This window comes from Doryrhamphus excisus, chromosome 12 (assembly GCF_030265055.1).
Source record: "Doryrhamphus excisus isolate RoL2022-K1 chromosome 12, RoL_Dexc_1.0, whole genome shotgun sequence".
Lineage (NCBI taxonomy): Eukaryota > Metazoa > Chordata > Actinopteri > Syngnathiformes > Syngnathidae > Doryrhamphus > Doryrhamphus excisus.
Window position 1 is genome coordinate 7,786,860 of NC_080477.1, and position 20,791 is coordinate 7,807,650.

A 20,791-nucleotide genomic window follows, 5' to 3' on the forward strand; every position below is an offset into this window, starting at 1 on the left:
GCGGGTTTCTCCTGGATGACAGGGCTTCTGACCATATCTTATTAAGGGAGAGCCCAGCCACCCAATGAAGAAAACTCATTTTGGCTGCTTGTACCCACAATCTTGTCCTTATGATATCACTCCCGAAAGCTCACGACCGTAGTTAGGGTATTTGGGTATGTTATATAGTATATATTGCATTGCTCAGTGTTGTTGAATAAAGACGATAGAAGCAGTATTTTGATTAGAGTCACGAATAACCCCCCTCCATGTATTACATATATGATGTATGGTAATTGAGCATTTCTGTTCTTACATGTAAAAAATAATAACTACCACGGGTGTACCCTGCCCCTCGCCCGAAGACAGCTGGGATAGGCTTCAGTACCCCTGTGACTCTTGTGAGGATAAGCGGTAGAAAATGAATGAATGACCACAGCACACGACATTGCAGAAGCGCTGTCGTAAAAAATTGCTACAGAAGAACGTGGCGTAAATCTTGCGCATGCGTAGAACCGAACCGCTTTTCCGGGATGAATTGCATGATAACACATGGAAACTGAAACCGGAAGTCAGCTCCGTCTCCCGACTATGATGTCAGCAGCGGTTGACTCCGAATCAGTAGTTCTTTGTTCTCTGACAGTCCCTGCTGTCCTTATGATCACTGCTTCAAAATTAGAAAAAAAGTTGCAAGAAGGCTAGAAACACAATAAAATTCAAGTTCCAACAAATGTCCGTACATGAAGGTGATGTCCGCCTGGATCACATCTTCAGTCAAGGTCATCATTTATCCCTTTCATTTGTCAGTTATATGCATTTTGAAGTGTTTATACAAGGGTTATGTTTGACATTGTTGTTGAGAATAGTTAATATTTAATCTATACATTTTATCAGATTTAGGAGTATGTCATCCTTAACCCCTGGTAAAAAAAATAAATAAATATATATATATATATATTTATTTTAAAAAAATATATATATATATATTTATATTTTTTATGTCATCCTTAACCCTGGTAAAAAAAAATATAATATATATATATATTAAATTTCATCCTTATCTCATCCTTAAACCCTGGTAAAAAAAAATATATATATATATTAAAAAATATATAATATATATATTAAAATATATATACTATATATATATTTTGGTGTGTGTGTATATATATATATATATATATATATATATATATATATATATATATATATCTGCATCTACAAACAAAGTGGTTGACAAACAAAGGATGAGATACATATCATCCTTATATATACATATCTACAGATACATACATACATATAAATATATATGCAGAAAACAAGTATGGTAAGATTAAAATAACATGGTCTAAAACAAATATGTCAGTCTGACAGTGTGAGTACAGCATGTCAGAGCTCAGTGCAGCGATGAGAAAGAACCAGATAGTAGGCCAAGCAGGGGTTACATAAACAAGCTTATTGGACAGGAAGTGCACTGGCATTAGTGATGCTTAACCCAGCCCTTATTCCTTATTAGGAACCTGTGTTTGTGTATGTGGAGTGTGTTTGTGGAGTGTGTGTGTGTGTGTGTGTGTTTGTTGAGGGATGTGCTGTGATTTGCTGTGTAATTCACCGGGCTGTGTGACTAGCAGTGCATCACCGTGACACACAGGAAGTGATTCGTCCTGCCGAGTTGTCTCGTCCTGTGTGGGTGCTAATCGCGTTACAGCATGATGTCATGTGGGAGCAGGACAACTTTAGGCAGGTTGGGCTTACACAGGAAGATAAATAGTAGCGACAGACAAATACTTTATACATTTAGCAATTAGAAATAAAAATAAAAAAAATTGGCTTTCATAAAAATGTGTTTTGACAACCTGAAACTGAAACTAGTAAAATGCAACAAAATGAAGAGCATACGAGCATATATGAGAATCAGATTGCATGTTGAGTACTACAAATTTGTACATGTTGGCAGGTCTGCACTAACACTGAAAGCCTCTCACATTGACATCATAACAAAGCACTAACATTAAAATCCCCTGACAGTTAAGCACGTCACCCACAGGGTGGGGGGCCTGCCCCACTATTTCTGTCGTAATAAAAAAAAAGCCATATCCACACATGCATTGCTGTAGTCAGCCTTTTTTTTTTTTAAATGTTCCAAGTCCGATATATCCGAGGTTTACTGTATTGCTTTAATTTGATGGTGTTTCTACAAGAAAAGCTCTGATAAAACATTCCACTGTTCTCAAATATCTTACTTTTTATTTTTCTACACAAAATAAGATGAAAAATAAATGAACAAATCAAGAATAAAGAAAATCAAACAATTAGTGATAAATATAATAATAATAATAAAACGGCAAATAATAAAAACTTAAGAAACCACATATAGTTGGTGGGTAGACAAATGATTTTTTTCAGATTAAAATGAACAAAGCATTATTAGAGCCCTGTAGACATGACAAAACACGACTATAGTCACATTTATACTCTTTTTATTTACAACATATTGCGCAACTGCAGGGTCTTGAGACACATGCTAACTCGCAAACTAGAGAGCTAGCGACCTAAACGGTAGCCTTCAGTTATTTCCTTTAAACTGAAATAGCCAAAAACTTACCACTTCCACACGGATAGGGAGGATAACTATTAACAGTTATTTAACCTTTAACATGAACATTAATCAAAGGTAATAATTTTTTCTGGGTACATGATACCATACAGCATCCATATCAAACTTGCGCGGGGCTGCACTAACATTAAACTTTCATATTAAGGCGGGGGTCTCAAACATGTGGCCCGCGGGCCAAATGTGGCCCGCAGGACACTGGACTGCTCTACACGCTTATTATAAGCTCATTCATTTTGTCTTAAGTAAACAAAGCGGAAACCAGCAATATGTCTTTAAAACACTATCCCTGCTTATATGTTTATACTTTTAATGGCCACAGCATTAGGTAAACCTTGACAATCTAATAACATCCACAAGTTTAATGGACACTGCCATATTTGGAGCTGTTCATATATGTTGTTTCCCATTATTAGCGACATGGCAGAGGCCTCACACTGCAACTGAATGCTTGACTGCAACTGATACCTGCTGGAAGCTGTGGTTTTATCCAAGAGGGTTGATAAGAGGGAGCTGAAAGCTTTGCACAGCTGTAGGTCCGGGTGTCATTTTTCATTGGTCTTGGCCGAGCTTGTGACCCACTCACGTTAGTCCAATAATTAAGTGGTAATCGAGAACTTAACAGAGCTTAAATAGTCCTCTGAGAACATTCTACTTATCTGCTCTTTCTTTATAAGCTTTTTTCATATGTTTGTTTGTAGATTTTTTTTTTGTCCAGTACAGTGGTATCTGGTGTCAGGACAAATGGCGTTCAAACCGGGAGCCTGTTGACATGCATTACAATTAGCATCAAGTTAATATGTGACAGGATTGTGTGTGAGCATGTAGCAGTTTGTACTAAATGTTTATTCATTATAAACACTGCCAGTGTTTTTCCCACAGGACTTAATATATGTGAAGGGCTTGAAAGGGCGGGGTAAATTACATCATCATTATGCATTTGCATAATTGGCCATTACCCATGTCACATGAGTAACGACAAGATACACAGTCTCATTATAATGTGTTTATGAGCGGATAAATTATTTGTGGCTGGAGAAATAAATGAATGCATGGGAACCACTGACTGGTTTGTTTATTTACAGAGTGCTGGAGTGCCAAGGTCTTCCAATTGTCAATGGCCAATGTGACCCCTATGCTGCTGTCTCATTACTTGGTCCTTCCAGGTAGGAACACAGTACACAGTACACACAAACATATGGGTGTATGTGACCATCACAGTCCATTATAGTGGATGGAGTGGTTTCGATGTTGAGGACTTAAAACACAACTGAATGCAAATTAAATTAAATTAACTGGGTTTTTAAACAAATAATCTTCCAGATTAATTCCAGTATAGGATGACATACAAATCACTAATGTGTATGTACTGCAAGGTGTTGTGATCTTACAAGTCAGTTAATGACTGGTTGGTTCTCGATCTCTGTTATTTTCAGGTCAGAAGCAAAGAAGACCAAGGTGAAAAGAAAAACCAATAATCCACAATTCGATGAGGTTTTCTATTTTGAGGTAAAGTTGCCCACTTTGTACATGGGAAGAATTATCTTCATAATTTCTTGTGAGAGCTACTTTTACAAAATGAAAATGGATTCGCATTTTAAAGCAAGCAACATTTCCACATCTCTCCTGTTTTTCTGTTTACAGAATACAGTAAAAATTGGCAAAACACACATCATTGCAAGTTGTGATTAATCATGATTAATTAATTTGAAAACTCTGATTAATTTGATTAAGATTTTTAATCATTTGACAGCTCTAGTTTACACTTACATTTACTCAGAGCCCATGGACCTGCATCAGGAAGACATGTCAGCCTGTATTCCCTGTTTCAGTTAATGCGTATTAATCATCATTAATCATCCATTAATCATCAAGCATGTGCCCTAGGAAATTATCCAGTTTCACTGTATTGTTTCGAGAATCGTTATTTATTTACTGCCTAGCGCCAGTCTCAATTAATATTTTTGTAACTTGGTAAGGTTGTCTATTTTCTTTAAGATAAGATATGCCTTTATTCGTTCCTCAGTGAGGAAATTTGCAATTTGCTTTCTGGTCTCCAAGAAAAAAACAGCAAAAAATAAAAAAACACAGCATCAGCTCACAAGATTTTTGTAGTAAATCATACAAAAAGTTTATTTCTGGATGATAGTGCCACTGAAGAAAAGACAGGAAGCAGAACTAGAGGGTAACAGAGATGAGGATGCTGATGTTCTCATTGGGAGTGACCAGGATGGATAGGATCAGGAACGGGTACATCAGAGGGAGATTACATGTTTAGAGGCCTTGGCGATAAAGTCAGAGAAGCCAGACTGAGATGGTTGGGACATGTCCAGAGGAGAGATAGTAAATATTGGTAGAAGGATGCTGCTAGGTTGGAGGCGTAGAGGAAGACCAAAGAGGAGGTTTATGGATGTAGTGAAGGAGGACATGAGATTAGTTGGAGTGAGAGAGACAGATGCAGAAAACAGGGTTGGATGGAGGAGATTTATTTGCTGCGGCGAGCCCTGAAGGGAAAAGCTGAAAGAAAAAAGAAGATGAGCTGTCCACAAAAATACCAGAAATGAACTCCACAACAACTTTTATCTCAAAATGCCATGTTTGTAAATCATCTTAACTATTTCAACATCATTATTTTATGACAATAAGTTTGAAGTCACAAAAACGTATTTTTTCTTGTAATTTTAGTCTGAAATCAGGCTAAATAATGCGAGCTCAGGGTCTGGCTGGAAATGCTTATTCATTTGTTCATTATTCTGTGCACACATTTGAAAAAGTAGTCAGATAGTAGTCAGAGCGGCCTTGTTGACCTCACCCACCAGCAGCGCTGTGCTGACATTTGATGTGTTGCCCCTCCCGCTTCCCTTCCCTTCCCGTCCTGCTGCAGCTGCATCAGGACAAGAGTGTGATTGATTCAGACACTAAACACTCTGACTCATACATGTCTGGGCTCTTGGAACTAGTACAGTAAACAGGTCATGTGGTCCTGTATCCTCTGTCATATGGACAAAAAGTATGGTGACATTCACTTCTTTATCTTATTCATCTCAAGCTATCTTTTACAACTTTATGGGAAAAACTTGGGGAAGACCTTTTTCCGTTTCCAGTATGACAATCCATGGATCATAAATACATGTTTGGAGTTTGGTGTGTGTGACGGAGAAGAGGACTCCTCCATCCCTATGAGACGTTGCGCTGCTCGTGCTGCTCATGCCCACAGGGCAATGAAGGTGCACGCGCTGCACGCTGGCACGTAACCAAACACAAACTTCTCCCCGCGTCCGGACAACGTATTGCCCATGTGTGGACATTCGAGGGTGCACACTCGATGTCCACACCCCACTCACAATCCATACTATGCATACGCAAGACTCACCTCATTGAAAGGACTACTTCCGGGCCGGTACCCCTAAGAAGCGAAATTGGCGCGCAAGTAGTGGTCAGGTGACATTGGACTGAACCAAGTCGCAAACAGGGTGCTGCACCCCTATTGTTGAGTGGGTACGCCCAAAGGAGGGGCGAGACTATTTAAAGGGAAGGTGTCTCTCCAAACGGGGAGAGAGTAGATTGAGGAACGTGTGAGAAGAACATATGAGAAGAACATATGAGAAGAACATATGAGAAGAACGTATGAGAAGAACGTATGAGAAGAACGTATGAGAAGAACATATGAGAGGAACATATGAGAAGAACATATGAGAGGAACATATGAGAGGAACGTGTGAGAGGAACGTGTGAGAGGAACATATGAGAGGAACGTGTGCAAAGAACATATGAGAAGAACATATGAGAAGAACATATGAGAAGAACGTATGAGAAGAACGTATGAGAAGAACGTATGAGAAGAACATATGAGAGGAACATATGAGAAGAACATATGAGAGGAACATATGAGAGGAACGTGTGAGAGGAACGTGTGAGAGGAACATATGAGAGGAACGTGTGCAAAGAACATATGAGAAGAACATATGAGAAGAACATATGAGAAGAACGTATGAGAAGAACGTATGAGAGGAACGTGTGAGAGGAACGTGTGAGAAGAACGTATGAGAGGAACGTATGAGAAGAACTTGTGAGAGGAACGTGTGAGAGGAACGTGTGAGAAGAACATATGAGAAGAACATATGAGAGGAACGTGTGAGAGGAACGTGTGAGAGGAACGTGTGAGAAGAACATATGAGAAGAACATATGAGAGGAACATATGAGAGGAACGTGTGAGAGGAATATATAAGAAGAACTTATGAGAAGAACGTGTGAGAAGAACATATGAGAAGAATATATGAGAAGAACGTGTGAGAAGAACGTGTGAGAAGAATATATGAGAAGAACATATGAGAGGAACGTATGAGAGGAACGTGTGAGAGGAACGTGTGAGAGGAACGTGTGAGATGAACGTGTGAGAGGAACGTGTGAGAAGAACGTATGAGAAGAACATATGAGAGGAACATATGAGAGGAACATATGAAAGGAACATATGAGAGGAACGTGTGAGAGGAACATATGAGAAGAACATATGAGAGGAACATATGAGAAGAACATATGAGAGGAACGTATGAGAGGAACGTGTGAGAGGAACATATGAGAAGAACATATGAGAAGAACGTATGAGAAGAACATATGAGAGGAACGTGTGAGATGAACGTGTGAGAGGAACGTGTGAGAAGAACGTATGAGAAGAACATATGAGAGGAACATATGAGAGGAACATATGAAAGGAACATATGAGAGGAACGTGTGAGAGGAACATATGAGAAGAACATATGAGAGGAACATATGAGAAGAACATATGAGAGGAACGTATGAGAGGAACGTGTGAGAGGAACATATGAGAAGAACATATGAGAAGAACGTATGAGAAGAACATATGAGAGGAACGTGTGAGATGAACGTGTGAGAGGAACGTGTGAGAAGAACGTATGAGAAGAACATATGAGAGGAACATATGAGAGGAACATATGAAAGGAACATATGAGAGGAACGTGTGAGAGGAACATATGAGAAGAACATATGAGAGGAACATATGAGAGGAACATATGAAAGGAACATATGAGAGGAACGTGTGAGAGGAACATATGAGAAGAACATATGAGAGGAACATATGAGAAGAACATATGAGAGGAACATATGAGAGGAACGTGTGAGAGGAACATATGAGAAGAACATGAGAAGAACGTATGAGAAGAACGTATGAGAAGAACATATGAGAGGAACATATGAGAAGAACATATGAGAGGAACATATCAGAGGAACACATGAGAGTATTTGCTGTTGTATTGATGAGAGAGTAGAAGTGGTCCAAGGTTACATTGTTGGTAACGTGTGCCTGCCTTTTTGAATTATTTTCTTCTAGATTTGTTTATTTTTTTTGTTCATCTGAGCCATCATATTTTTGTTTTGTTTCTGTAACAATTTATTTTCTCCCTTGAATGAACCCCGACAGTGTGGAATAACTTTGGAGCTCTCACCTAAATCTCAGGCCCTCGCCCTTTAACTTCACAATTGTTCTTCTTGCTGAATGGACAACATTTCCATCTGCACACTCCAGAATCTTGTTGAAAGAAACACAATTTAATGTTTTTCCTACAATGTAATTTTTTGAAACAAAACAAAGTTCTCGCCGCTGTGGCTTTGCATCTACGTGTCTCTGCAAAATGCTTTATCTCCATCTAGGTGACACGGCCATTAAGCTACACAAAGCGTCAATTTGATGTCGAAGAGGAAGACGTGGACAAACTGGCACTGCGGTAAGAAAAACGCTGCCTTGCAAAGCGGCGCTTCAATCAAACGAGGTAGTGTCTTTCAACCTTGGTCTTTGTTTGATTTCCAGCGTGGACCTATGGAACGCGAGCAACTTGAAGTTTGGTGATGAATTCCTGGGAGGAGTCCGAGTTCCTCTCAGAGTACTGGGTCAGGTTGGAGTCCATGACGCTTGGTAGGTGTAACATGGTAGTGAAGTTGCGCAATCCCAACGGTGTCAAAAGTGTGACCGGAGGGGGGCAATTTGTTGTTCTTTTGTTGTGCTCATTGTGGCCAGTCACTGATATACATCTCCCTTCAGGTACTATCTCCAGCCCAGAGAGAATGGAGGGAAGTCTGTCAAGGTCGAAGAGCTCGGATCCCTGCGTCTGAACATCGTTTACACCGAAGACCACGTTTTCCCATCCGAGCATTACACCCCTCTGAGAGATTTGCTGCTGCACTCCGCCAACACACAAGTGCGTCAAAGCATTGTTGTGTGTGTTTTGCAGGTCTGGTCTTTACTTCTTTTTTTTTGTCTGCATCTCCATTCAGCCTGTGTCGGCATCCACAGCTCACATTCTCGGTGAGGTGTGCCGAGAGAAGCAAGAAGCGGCCATTCCGCTTGTGCGACTCTTTCTCCACTATGGAAAGATTGTGCCTTTCATCAGTGCGATTGCTCACGCTGAAGTCAACCGTACACAGTGAGTGTCGAAGATGCATATTTGCAATGTTTGTATTCCCTGCAGGAGATAAATTTGATTGTCACTTTAAATCAACGGTAAGGCTGTTGTTGAATTTAATGCTTCACTAAACATGAATAATTTAATTAGCTTAAAGAAATTAGGTCATCAGGATGTACTCTATGTGTGAATATTAGCAAGCCTAGCAGGTTGATTGTGAAAAGCAAGGCAGCAATTCATTGTCATTTGCCGCTTTGGTTGTTCTAATTCTATACTTCCTTCCCCTGCAGGGACCCAAACACCATTTTCCGGGGAAACTCGCTCACGTCCAAATGCATTGACGAGACCATGAAACTAGCAGGAATGCACTACCTGCAAGTCACACTTAAGCCAATCATAGATGAGGTTGAGTTTCTTCTTTCTTTGTAACATATGGAAGTAAATACGAATAATTTATAATTTAATCTCATATATTTTCCCAGATATGCACAGAACACAAGTCCTGTGAAATTGATCCAGTTAAGCTGAAGGAGTCTGAGAACCTGGAGACAAACAGAGTAAGAAAATGATGTGTTCAAGTGTGTTCGGTGACATATCTGACCCGACCCTGCCTCCACAGGAAAATCTTCGACACTACGTGGATCGTATCTTCAATGTCATCACCACCTCCGGTGTTAGCTGTCCGACTGTCATGTGTGACATCTTCTTCTCCCTGCGAGAGTCTGCTGCCACACGTTTCCAAGGTAACTCAACTTCTGCATGACTTTCATGAAAATGTGAGGCTCATGAGAGAGTACAGGATGTAACAAATATATACAAGCTATTCAGATTCACAGAGATTTTGATATAAAATGATACATTTTGGCTGCACGGTGGCCTAGTGATTAGTGTGCAGGCCACACAGCAAGGAGTGGAATTTGCATGTTCTCCTCGTGCGCGCATCGTTTTTCTCCGGGGACTTTCCAAAAACATGCAAATTGTCCATAGGTATGAATGTGAGTGTGAATGGTTGTTTGTCTATATGTGCCCTGTGATTGGCTGGCGACCAGTCCTGGGTGTACCCCGCCTTTTGCCCAAAGACAGCTGGGATAGGCTCCAGCACCCCCGCGACCCTCATGAGGATAAGCGGTAGAAAATGAATGAATGAAAGATACATGTTGGATTGACTGTCCATGTTGCGTTCCATACTCTACTGCCTCCTTGTGGCTGCAGTAGGCTCTTGCATACATACACAAGAATCTAAATCAGGGGTCTCAAACTCAATTTACCTGGGGGCCACTGGAGCTAGGGTCTGGGCAAGGCTGGGCCGCATCAGGTTTTCCAAAAAAAAAAACGCATTTATTAAAAACAGAAAAATATACAAACTTTTTCAGTGCTTTGGTTCCGATTTTCTACAATAAAAGCTCTGATAAAACATTCCACTGTTCTCAAATATCTTAATTTTTATTTTTCTGCACGAAATAAGATGAAAAATAAATAAACAAATCAGGAATAAAGAAAATCAATCAGTAATAAATAAATATAATAATAATAATAATAAAAACTTAAGAAACCACATATAGTTGGTGGGTAGACAAATATTTTTTTTCAGATTAAAATGAACAAAGCATTATTAGAGCCCTGTAGACATGACAAAACACGACTATAGTCACATTTATACTCTTTTTATTTACAACATATTGCGCAACTGCAGGGTCTTGAGACACATGCTAACTCGCAAACTAGAGAGCTAGCGACCTAAACGGTAGCCTTCAAGTTATTTCCTTTAAACTTAAATAGCCAAAAACTTACCACTTCCACACGGATAGGGAGGATAACTATTAACAGTTATTTAACCTTTAACATGAACACTAATCAAACGTAATAATTTTTTCTGGGTACATGATACCATACAGCATCCACATCAAACTTGCGCGGGCCGCACTAACATTAAACTTTCATATCAAGGTGGGGGCCTCAAACTTAGTGTCCTGTGGGCCACATTTGGCCCGCGGGCCTCATGTTTGAGACCCCTGATCTAAATAATCATAGTGCACAATATAATGAGATCCTTTTACTTTTACCAAGTTAATAATTACCATTTTTACCGATTTTCACTGTCAGAGAGATATTAATTTAACATAACAAACATGTTGAATGTGATTTAAACACACACTGCATCATACTGAGTTATTCAAACATGAGTAATGTGTGATGAATCCATGTTTTTGTCATTCCCCCAGTTGACCAAGATGTACGATACACTGCAGTCAGCAGTTTCATCTTCCTGCGTTTCTTTGCTCCAGCCATCCTATCTCCCAACCTCTTTCATTTAAGGCCACACCATCCAGTGAGTTGGCTATGTTACTGATTCAATACAACACATGTATACTGTGAAGTCATTTGTTGTTCAATATCTATCTATTTTTGGTCTGCAGGATCCCGCCACCTCCAGAACCCTGACCCTCATTTCCAAGACCATCCAGACCCTGGGAAGTCTTGCAAAGTCTAAATCTGTGAGTTCACCACAATGGAGTTCAATTTTCCCATTCTTGTAATCGAACCCGTATATATTTCTGAACAGCTAAATCCTGCCCCCCCCTCTTTCATGACTCTTTCTTTTCAAGGCCAATTTCAAAGAGTCCTACATGGCTGCATTTTACGACTACTTCAATGAGCAGAAGTATGCAGATGCTGTGAAGAATGTGAGTCTTGACTTTTTTTTCTCTTTACGATCTACGAGTAATTGAGACAGCCATAAAAATGTATATTATTGATATTTGACAACACAATCCAGGTTGAAACCTTAAATATGCCTCATACACATATTCAACGCCTTTTGAATGATGAACTCTATAGGTACTCACCGCTAATCAATGATAATGTAAGATGATTGATGGACTGAATGGAATCAGATACAGTGTAAATAGCCTGGTCGTCAGAATAGTGCTCGAGGCTGGCAGGCTATAAAAGGTGTTTCTTTTCAACACATGAATATGATGCGTTCAATGTCAAATCTCACTAGCTGACATGATAAGTGAAGCATAAAGACATTCATTCAGTCATTCATTTTCTACCGCTTATCCTCACAAGGGTTGCGGAGGTGCTGGAGCCTATCCCAGCTGGTTGCCAGCCAATCACAGGGCACATATAGACAAACAACCATTCACACTCACATTCATAATTCACATTCATGGCCAATTTGGAGTCGCCACTTAACTTAGCATGTTTTTGTAATGTGGGAGGAAACCGGAGAAACCCACACGTGCACAGGGAGAACATGCAAACTCCACACAGATGTAGCCGAGGGTGGAATTGAACCCGGGTCCCCTAGCTGTGAGGTCTGCATGCTAACCACATGACCACCATGCAGCCGCATAATGACATAAACATGTAAAAATGTATTGTGGCCTTTCTATTGCATGTACATATATTTTTCCTGTATCATCACATACTCATATTTATAAATTATTACCAACAAAAAGGAGATTATTTTTGAAAAAAAGAAAAACAAAACCTCAGTATATACTTTTAACCAAAAATCTGCAACTTTCCAGTTTCTGGACCTCATCTCCACGTCGGGCAAGTGGGATCAGAAGAGTATTGAGACACCAATCATGCTCAAAGAGGGGTATGCCACCTTTATAATGCAGTCATGTGATCATGTGAATTGTGTGATATTTCTTGTTGCATATAATTTTACTGCTATTTTCACTTCCCTGAAGAGGTCCGATAATAGACTTTGGCATATGGGGTCCAGCTGAAGTGAACATATTAAAGATATGAGTACTGTTACTTTAATGTTGCTTCTCATGAGGCTTTAAAGGGAAGGTTAGTTTCCCGCCTCACTCACCAGCATCCCCACCTTCTTGTGTTTCTGCTACCGGGCGTAGGAGTGTAAAAGTCACTATAAAGAGGGTTGATGGGAAAGGGTCAAAAGGCACGAAGGGCAGGTAAGAGCTTCTCTTTGCTCTTGTGACCCCTTTGTGTGTGCACTGTAACCCTTCCTCAAGTGGTCCACCTCCTCTCCCGCAACCGCTCTTAGATGCCGCCGGCACTTTGCTTTATATCTCTGGCAGTAAATCACACATTGTGTCACACCACGACGTGCACAGCACGCCGTTGTGACATGGTGACTGCAAGGGTGTATTAAGGAAAGTGGCAACCTCGGTGCCTGCTTACTCCACTCAGCAATCATCGTTAACATCGATAGCCCCTTCTCGTTCCGCACCGTGCCAGACGTGGCATCGGGGGTTTGGTTACTGTACACGCATTCCTGGGTTCTCATATATCTGCCCACATCCTGACCCCCAAGTACCCTTTGTCTCCACTGTCACCTTATTGTGCTGCACATGAGGTTTTCCAGCACAGCTCCAAACAGTTTTGCACCAGTTAAATCCGCACGTTTGAGACTCAGGAATGTGAAAAGGATGCAAGTTTAACCATGGAATCCTGCTGCATCATCTCCCAGAAATAGTCCGGCCCCAACATGTTCCTGTCTTTCCTATATATATATATATATGTCATTTGATGGCAAAGCTAGAAAAAAACACACTGGTGGGTGTGTGTGTTTAATTAAATAAGTGTGTGTACCATTGCAAGCCACACCGCTCTGTTATGACGGCAGATGGAGGCACAGTGTAGCCTTCCCTCAGAGGCACACAATCTGATACTCTTTTATAACTTCATTCTGACCTGAACGCATCAACTGCAGTGCAGTTCCAACACTATATAATATATACGTATCTCCAACTCACAAACACCTTTACGTTCAACACTTTGACCAAATGAGTGTCATACCTAGAGTACATACAGTAGTTCAAGCATATGGACAAGGTATCTAATGTGCTGTAGGTGCACTCTATTTTTATCACTGTAAATACCTTCAGCTTTGAGCACATCTGTGAATGGTTCCAGCTGAATGTCTTCTGTTTTTTTTTTGTTTTTTTTTTTTTCAGATTTATGATAAAGAGAGCACAAGGCAGGAACCGGTTTGGAATGAAGAATTTCAAGAAGAGATGGTTTCGCCTCACCAACCATGAGTTTACTTACCACAAAACTAAAGGTATTGTTGATGTCCATCTGAGGCCTTGTGAATGAGAATGTACAGCGCAGGAAGAAGCTGCACGTTCACTTCCACCTAAAGGAGATAAAAAGGCGTCTTTTGACTGTCAGTGGCTGAATCTTCATTGCTTTTAATCATGATGTGCTATATATATCACTATATTGACACTTACTATGGTACACATTATGTCATTGGATGGTCATATCATCTTGTACTTCGGTACAAGGTGCATTATTAAAAAAAAACAAAAAAAAACAAAAAAAATTTAAACTGTATTATAGAAAGCAGGAAGTGAACAAATGTAAAAGTTACTGATTGTAAAAGTACCAGATGGAGGGGTAGGATTTAATAAGCTTTGCTTCTTCCTACTCCTTTTGGACATGTGGAACTGGGAACTGATTATGGGATGCACTCAATTGGAATCTGATGCATGTTGAAATGAAATAAAACCATTACCATTACCAATCACCAATAAATCAGAATGAACAGTAGATAGGGCGGCACGGTGGTCGAGTGGTTAACGCGCAGACCTCACAGCCACAGACCAGGGTTCAATTCTACCCTCGGCCATCTCTGTGTGGAGTTTGCATGTTCTCCCCGTGCATGCGTGGGTTTTCTCCGGGTACTCCGGTTTCCTCCCACATTCCAAAAACATGCTAGGTTAATTGACTCCAAATTGTCCATAGGTATGAATGTGAGTGTGAATGGTTGTTTGTCTATTTGTGCCCTGTGATTGGCTGGCGACCAGTCCGGGGTGTACCCCGCCTCTCGCCCCAAGACAGCTGGGATAGGCTCCAGCACCCCCGCGACCCTCATGAGGAAAAAGCAGTAGTAAATGAATGAATGAACAGCAGATATGTTTAAGCAAAACACAATTTTCCCTCTACTGATGCATTTACCTTTTACCTCCAGGAGAGGGGGCTCTGTGCAGCATTCCCATAGAGAACATTCTGGCAGTAGAAAGGCTGGAGGAGGAGTCTTTCAAGATGAAAAATGTAAGTTAAATATCACAAAATAGTCCATCATTTTACATATTCCAACAAAAATGTTCAATTCATCATTTTTTTTTCCCATTATTCCGTGCGCTTTGTCTCCTTCCAGATGTTTCAGGTGATCCAGCCAGAGCGGGCGCTCTACATCCAAGCCAACAATTGTGTTGAGGCGCGGGATTGGATCGACATCTTAACCAAAGTCAGCCAGTGCAACCGCAAGCGTCTTAGCACCTACCATCCATCAGCCTACCTCAATGGTCACTGGCTCTGCTGCAAGCTTTCTGCCGACACGGCGCCTGGCTGCACGCCCTGCACAGGGTATGGAGAAAGCTTCTTGTGTGGTCCTTATCTTTGTTATTGCTCTCTCATCTTACTGCATGTATTTCTATTTAGTGGCCTCCCTGCCAACATCCAGCTGGACGTCGATGGAGACAGAGAAACAGAGAGGATCTATTCTCTCTTCAGCACCTACATGACCAAAATGATCAAGATGCAAGGTCAGGGCACATCAAACATCTTCATGTGTGTTTGTGTTCAATCACCCCCACACTCAAAAAGTCTGGTCTCGATCCCAATAACCTCTCCAATTTCCGTTCCATATTCAACCTCCCCTTTCTGTCCAAAATCCTTGAACGTGTCATAGCTGCTCAACTTCAAACTCACCTCAACTCCAACAGCATGTTTGAACCCTTCCAGTCCGGTTTCCGTCCCAAACAACAGCTCTTCTTAAAATCACCAATGATCTTCTTCTCGCCTCCGATTCCGGCCTTCTTACCATCCTCATCCTCCTAGACCTCACCGCAACCTTTGACACCATCAGCCACTCTATCCTCCTGTCCCGCCTCAAAATCACTGATTCTGCTCTGTCCTGGCGCCAGTCATACCTCACCAATCGTCAACATAAATAGCTGCTCCTCCTCCATAGCCCCTTTACCTCAAGGTGTTCCCCAAGGTTCGGTGCTTGGTCCTCTTCTATTCATCCTCTACATCCTTCTACACCGTCGACATGACCTCAGTTTCCACAGCTACGCCGATGATATTCAACTATACATTTCTACCACCTCCATCAACTCCAACATCTACTCCACCCTCACCAACTGCTTAGCTGATATCAAAACTTGGATGGAACAAAATTTTCTTAAACTTAATAGTGACAAAACAGATATTATCATCATCATCGGTCGCAAAAACATCACAACACACAAACAGTTAACCCGGACTGCATTCTTCCAGCTTAAGAACATAGCCTGATCCATGCATTCATCCCAACCAGAATGGACTACTGCAACAGTATTTTCTACGGAACACCGTCCAAAACCATCAACAAACTACAATGTATTCAGAACTCCGCTGCCCGCCTCCTCACCTCCACCCGCTCCCGTCAACACATTACCCCTGTCCTCCAAATCTCCACTGGCTTCTGGTTCCCCAACGCATTCACTTCAAAGTTCTTCTCATCACCTACAAAGCCCTCCACGATCTGACCCCCCCATATCCACACAATCCCCCGCGTCCCCTTCGCTACTCGGACTCTACCCACCTGGCACTCCCCTGTAAGACCAAGCTCCAAACCTGGGGTGACAGAGCCTTCTCCATCGCTGCCCCCACCCTCTGGAACTCTTTGACTTTTTAACTGTGTATTAACCAATCAATGTTGTATTTTGGCGTGTCTTCTATTCTGTTTACTTGCTTTATTCAACTCCATTCTTCTGTAAAGTGTCTTTGAGTATTTTGAAAAGCGCTATACAAATAAAATGTATTATTATTATTATTAATATTTACCCTACAATGTCCTATCTTCGGTTTATAGAGGCCTGTGGCAGTAAGTCGGTGTACGATGGCCCCGAGCAAGAGGAGTACTCTAGCTTTGTCATCGATGACCCCCAGGAGACCTATAAAACCCTGAAGATGATCGTGTCGGCTGTTCAGACGTTGGAGCAGCAGCACACAAAGTACAAACGAGACAAGTTCAAGAAGACCAAGATAGGAAGCCAGTACGTGCTTTCATTATTATTATTATTATTATTATGTGGAGTAGATCAGTGAGTAATGTATATTGAGTGATGGATGGAGAGTTTTTGACATCTAACTATTGCTTCTTGGTGTTTCCTTAGAGAACATCCAATAGGGGACAAGAGTTTTCAATGCTACATCCGCCAGCAGTCTGAGAGCTCCACCTACTCCATCTGACCAATGACCCTTTTGTCCTTGACTGTTTCTGTGATGCTCATAAGCGTACATCAGTGTCCACGTGCACTGATATGACTTCCACTTGCAGCGGTATACATTTCCTGATGGGTCCACGTCGACGGCATGTTCAAGAAGCATTTTGCCACATATATGGAGAGAAACAGATTGCAGATCAGTTATGCAGGAGGAGGAACATAAGTGCAGGAAGAAGTAACCGCTCATTCTTTCCGTGATGTGACGACAAGAGAAACTTTTTTTTTTTCACTGGACGATTTTTGACAGTGAACGACGTGCACTTTAATTGCCTCCAAATCAACGGACATAATAAGCCTCGCAGGATATTTTCAAGAAGTGTATTTTATCGCTTTTGATTTGTATTTTTGGTAACGATTGTTATACTATTTCTTTGTATTCCATGTCTCGCAGACCAAAACCTTACAAAGGAGCAAGTGGTAAATCTTGTTCTTAAGGTGGAGGACCTCACAAGAAGGGATTGTTGGGACCAAGTGCAGACTAGTGTGCTGGATGTGTGAGAGCGATCACACCCCGCTGGCGCCTGCTGCCATCGTTTATCATGAACGTGCTAACAGATGCTGAGATTTTATTTGGTTAGCATGCTTTGATGTGGTGCCCTGGTCTGAAATGAATTCAAATGACCTGGATGGTTATTTTAAGTTAGCCACTGACTTCATTGTTGGAGGTCCTGGGTATCAGGATGGAGCTGCTCTAAAACTGCAAACTCAACACTTGACCCATCTCTCCCTAAAAATGCTATTTTTAAGTCTTAACCCACCAACTCATGTTTTGACCTTCTCAAGTCATTATTGCGAAATGGGTGATACTGTTAGTGGTTAATTTGTGTTTTAGCTTATAGTGTCAATTAGATTTTATACAGTCCTCTGACATGCTGCCTGTCATCTGCATCTCAGATTCCATTGAAGGTACTGGATTTGAATTTTACTAACACGTCTGTGTGTTTTTTTTCCCAAAGGCAACCCTTTTTTCGCGCCTCCTAAATCATCACTATTGATTTTTTTATTGCCAAACCAGTGCATGTGTAGCTTCCAGTCACTTTTTGTGACTTTACACCACTTACATATTTCATATCTCCAAATGTAAACCCTGGTTGTGTACCTTCAGTGGTGGTCAGTGCCAGTCATTACTTTTATATAATCCTCTTTATGAAAATACTAAAGAAAAAAAATATGTTTTTTTTGAATATATATCATAAACAGTGATGTTTTAAACACTTCAATCATTTATGTTGTTGTATGAATTTGACTATTTGTCATACAGGCATTTGTTGTACATTTGAGTTGAATGACTGAAGTGTATTTTAATGTGTGTGTGTGTGTGTGTGTGTGTGTGTGTGTGTGTGTGTGTGTGTGTGTGTGTGTGTGTGTGTGTGTGACTGACATGCCAACTGAATTAACTCAGTGTTACAGGTGAGATGAAGGCACAGTGCCAGTTGTAAAATATATATATATATTAAAAAAACAACATGCCTGTAATGATGCTATAAACGGTAGAAATATCTCCTATTCCCTCACAGCTCCTCATCATGGAACCTAATTAATTCTCCCCAGCCATGCCACTTGTGTAACTATCCTCAGGTTTGCTGCATTGCAGTTCAAACCGCACACAACCAAGCCTTTTCACTCACGTTATTTGTATTAACTTGTGTTTACCTTCTCGAAAAAACATCAGCGAGAAAGTAACGGCAACTCCAATCCACCTTAAAAAAAGGGAGGACTTATGCAATAATGTTATTTCGCCATGCAATAATATTGACATCCCGGGAAAAATTACACATTTCTAACAGACATCAGATGAACGTTTGCGATGGTATGCATCACACATCAAAGGGAGAACAGTGTATTTTGTACAAGTATTAAAATAAGCCTACGGAATGTGTATACTGTATATACGAATATGTGGAATGAATGGTGAAATGTTGATGTGTTTTACCCCTTAATAATGAAATGAAACTATTAATGCACATGTAGTGTCTGTGTCATTTATTTCATATTTATTATATATAATGATAATAATAATAATATTGTGGAAAACAAGTACAAAAAGAAGATTGAAATATTTGTAAAAATAAAGAAAATAGCAAAAAGTGTAATGTAAGCAGACACATTTCATACTATCATAATAAGCTTTTCAAGTAAGAGTTTCAAGAGTTTCAGAATTCTTGACCTTTTGTGAAGGTCATCTGTGCTATAATTAACATTAGTTACAGATGAAGTACCCTCTTAAAACGACTTAAACCGTGTGCTATTGCATTTTTTTAAACATGTTGCATAAAAACGTGTTTTTATGATGTCGGATCAGCACATAACATTTTTAGTATGCAATAATACATTAATGTATTATGTGAACTGTTGTGTTTTAGCATTCACACTGTATATAGTTGTCGCAAAAAGTATTCAACCCTAACGAATACTTGACATTAATACAAATCAGATTTTTGACAAATAATATTCACATTCAATAGTATTTGGATTAGTGCAAGAAAAAGCAAGAAAAATAGCTCAGAAGAATTATAATTATAATTAAAAAGTATGTCTTTGGGGTTGGGCATTTGGGTTGAAAAAAAAAACAAATACATTTTTGGTAGCAATTTTTTGGGGGGGTACTGTCATACCTTTGTTTGTTTTTTCCATTGTATTCCTCAGTTCTGGTTTTCATGTACTTCCACTTTTACTTTCCTGCTCTAGCACACCTGGTGCAAATATGTGTGATTTTTTAAAATCTTTCTTTTATCAATGTTTATTTTGTGCATGGTTGTCAAAGGGGACCAATTATGCTAATTTTCCGCGTTTGCATTGAGTTGTGGGCTCCTATGGAGTGGCTACACATAATAACCAGCACATAAAGCTTTCAAGATCTTCCAGAATCTGTACCTATTCCAGCTGTATTTCTTTGAATTTTGTGCTTCCTGTAATAATAATACATAAATACTACTACTACTACTACCAATAATAATAATAATTACCACAATTAATCTTTTTAAAAGGTCCGTTTATAACATACACCCATTTATGTTAGATCCCGAATCAAATCCGGAAGTAGAGACTTGAAAGTCCCAAGTTTCTCAAGAAGGAGAGGTTACTTCAAGACGTTTCAAGCATTTTAGCGTTAAGTTTTCTACAACATCGGTTAAGTTTTTTGCAGGACTACAAATGTATAAAAAACTCAAGTAGACCCACTGATTGTTAAATTGGGAAATAACTATTAGCAACCCCAGACTTTGTAAGCCTGCACCCTGCTCCCTGTATGCACACTCTATAATGCTACACAGACAATCAGTGCACCTGTACTGGATTCCCATCTCCACATCTTGGGGTCACCGGCACACCATTAAATGACAAATAAGCTGTAGTAAAACTATAATTATTAAATTAATGAATTTTTGAAAGCCGGTATAAACTGAGGGTGCGATATTCGAACTGCCGTGTAGTGAGGGACAACTGTATAAAACTTATTCCGAGTTTGTAAACAATCTGACAATATGTAAATACATCAATATATTCATTCATTCATTTTATA

The 20,791-nt window shown here is 40.1% G+C and overlaps 1 protein-coding gene across 2 annotated transcripts in view; it reads left to right on the forward strand.

Annotated features, from left to right (window-relative positions):
* Positions 1-19,237, forward strand: part of rasa3 (RAS p21 protein activator 3) — a 44,727-nt gene extending 25,490 nt beyond the window's left edge. Inside the window, exons 6-25 of one of the 2 annotated variants that reach the window (XM_058089016.1) lie at positions 3,679-3,759; positions 4,030-4,102; positions 8,262-8,335; positions 8,419-8,523; positions 8,650-8,806; positions 8,883-9,031; positions 9,301-9,415; positions 9,493-9,567; positions 9,630-9,753; positions 11,233-11,339; positions 11,428-11,505; positions 11,617-11,694; positions 12,547-12,620; positions 12,883-12,942; positions 13,948-14,054; positions 14,967-15,049; positions 15,156-15,364; positions 15,440-15,543; positions 16,857-17,040; positions 17,161-19,237. In XM_058089016.1, coding sequence (XP_057944999.1) covers positions 3,679-3,759; positions 4,030-4,102; positions 8,262-8,335; positions 8,419-8,523; positions 8,650-8,806; positions 8,883-9,031; positions 9,301-9,415; positions 9,493-9,567; positions 9,630-9,753; positions 11,233-11,339; positions 11,428-11,505; positions 11,617-11,694; positions 12,547-12,620; positions 12,883-12,942; positions 13,948-14,054; positions 14,967-15,049; positions 15,156-15,364; positions 15,440-15,543; positions 16,857-17,040; positions 17,161-17,236 — 2,113 coding nt within the window. In that variant the 3' untranslated portion in view covers positions 17,237-19,237. The remainder of the gene's footprint in view (positions 1-3,678; positions 3,760-4,029; positions 4,103-8,261; positions 8,336-8,418; positions 8,524-8,649; positions 8,807-8,882; positions 9,032-9,300; positions 9,416-9,492; positions 9,568-9,629; positions 9,754-11,232; positions 11,340-11,427; positions 11,506-11,616; positions 11,695-12,546; positions 12,621-12,882; positions 12,943-13,947; positions 14,055-14,966; positions 15,050-15,155; positions 15,365-15,439; positions 15,544-16,856; positions 17,041-17,160) is intronic. The other variant, XM_058089018.1, reaches the window with a different exon arrangement.
* The last annotated feature ends 1,554 nt before the right edge of the window (positions 19,238-20,791 follow it).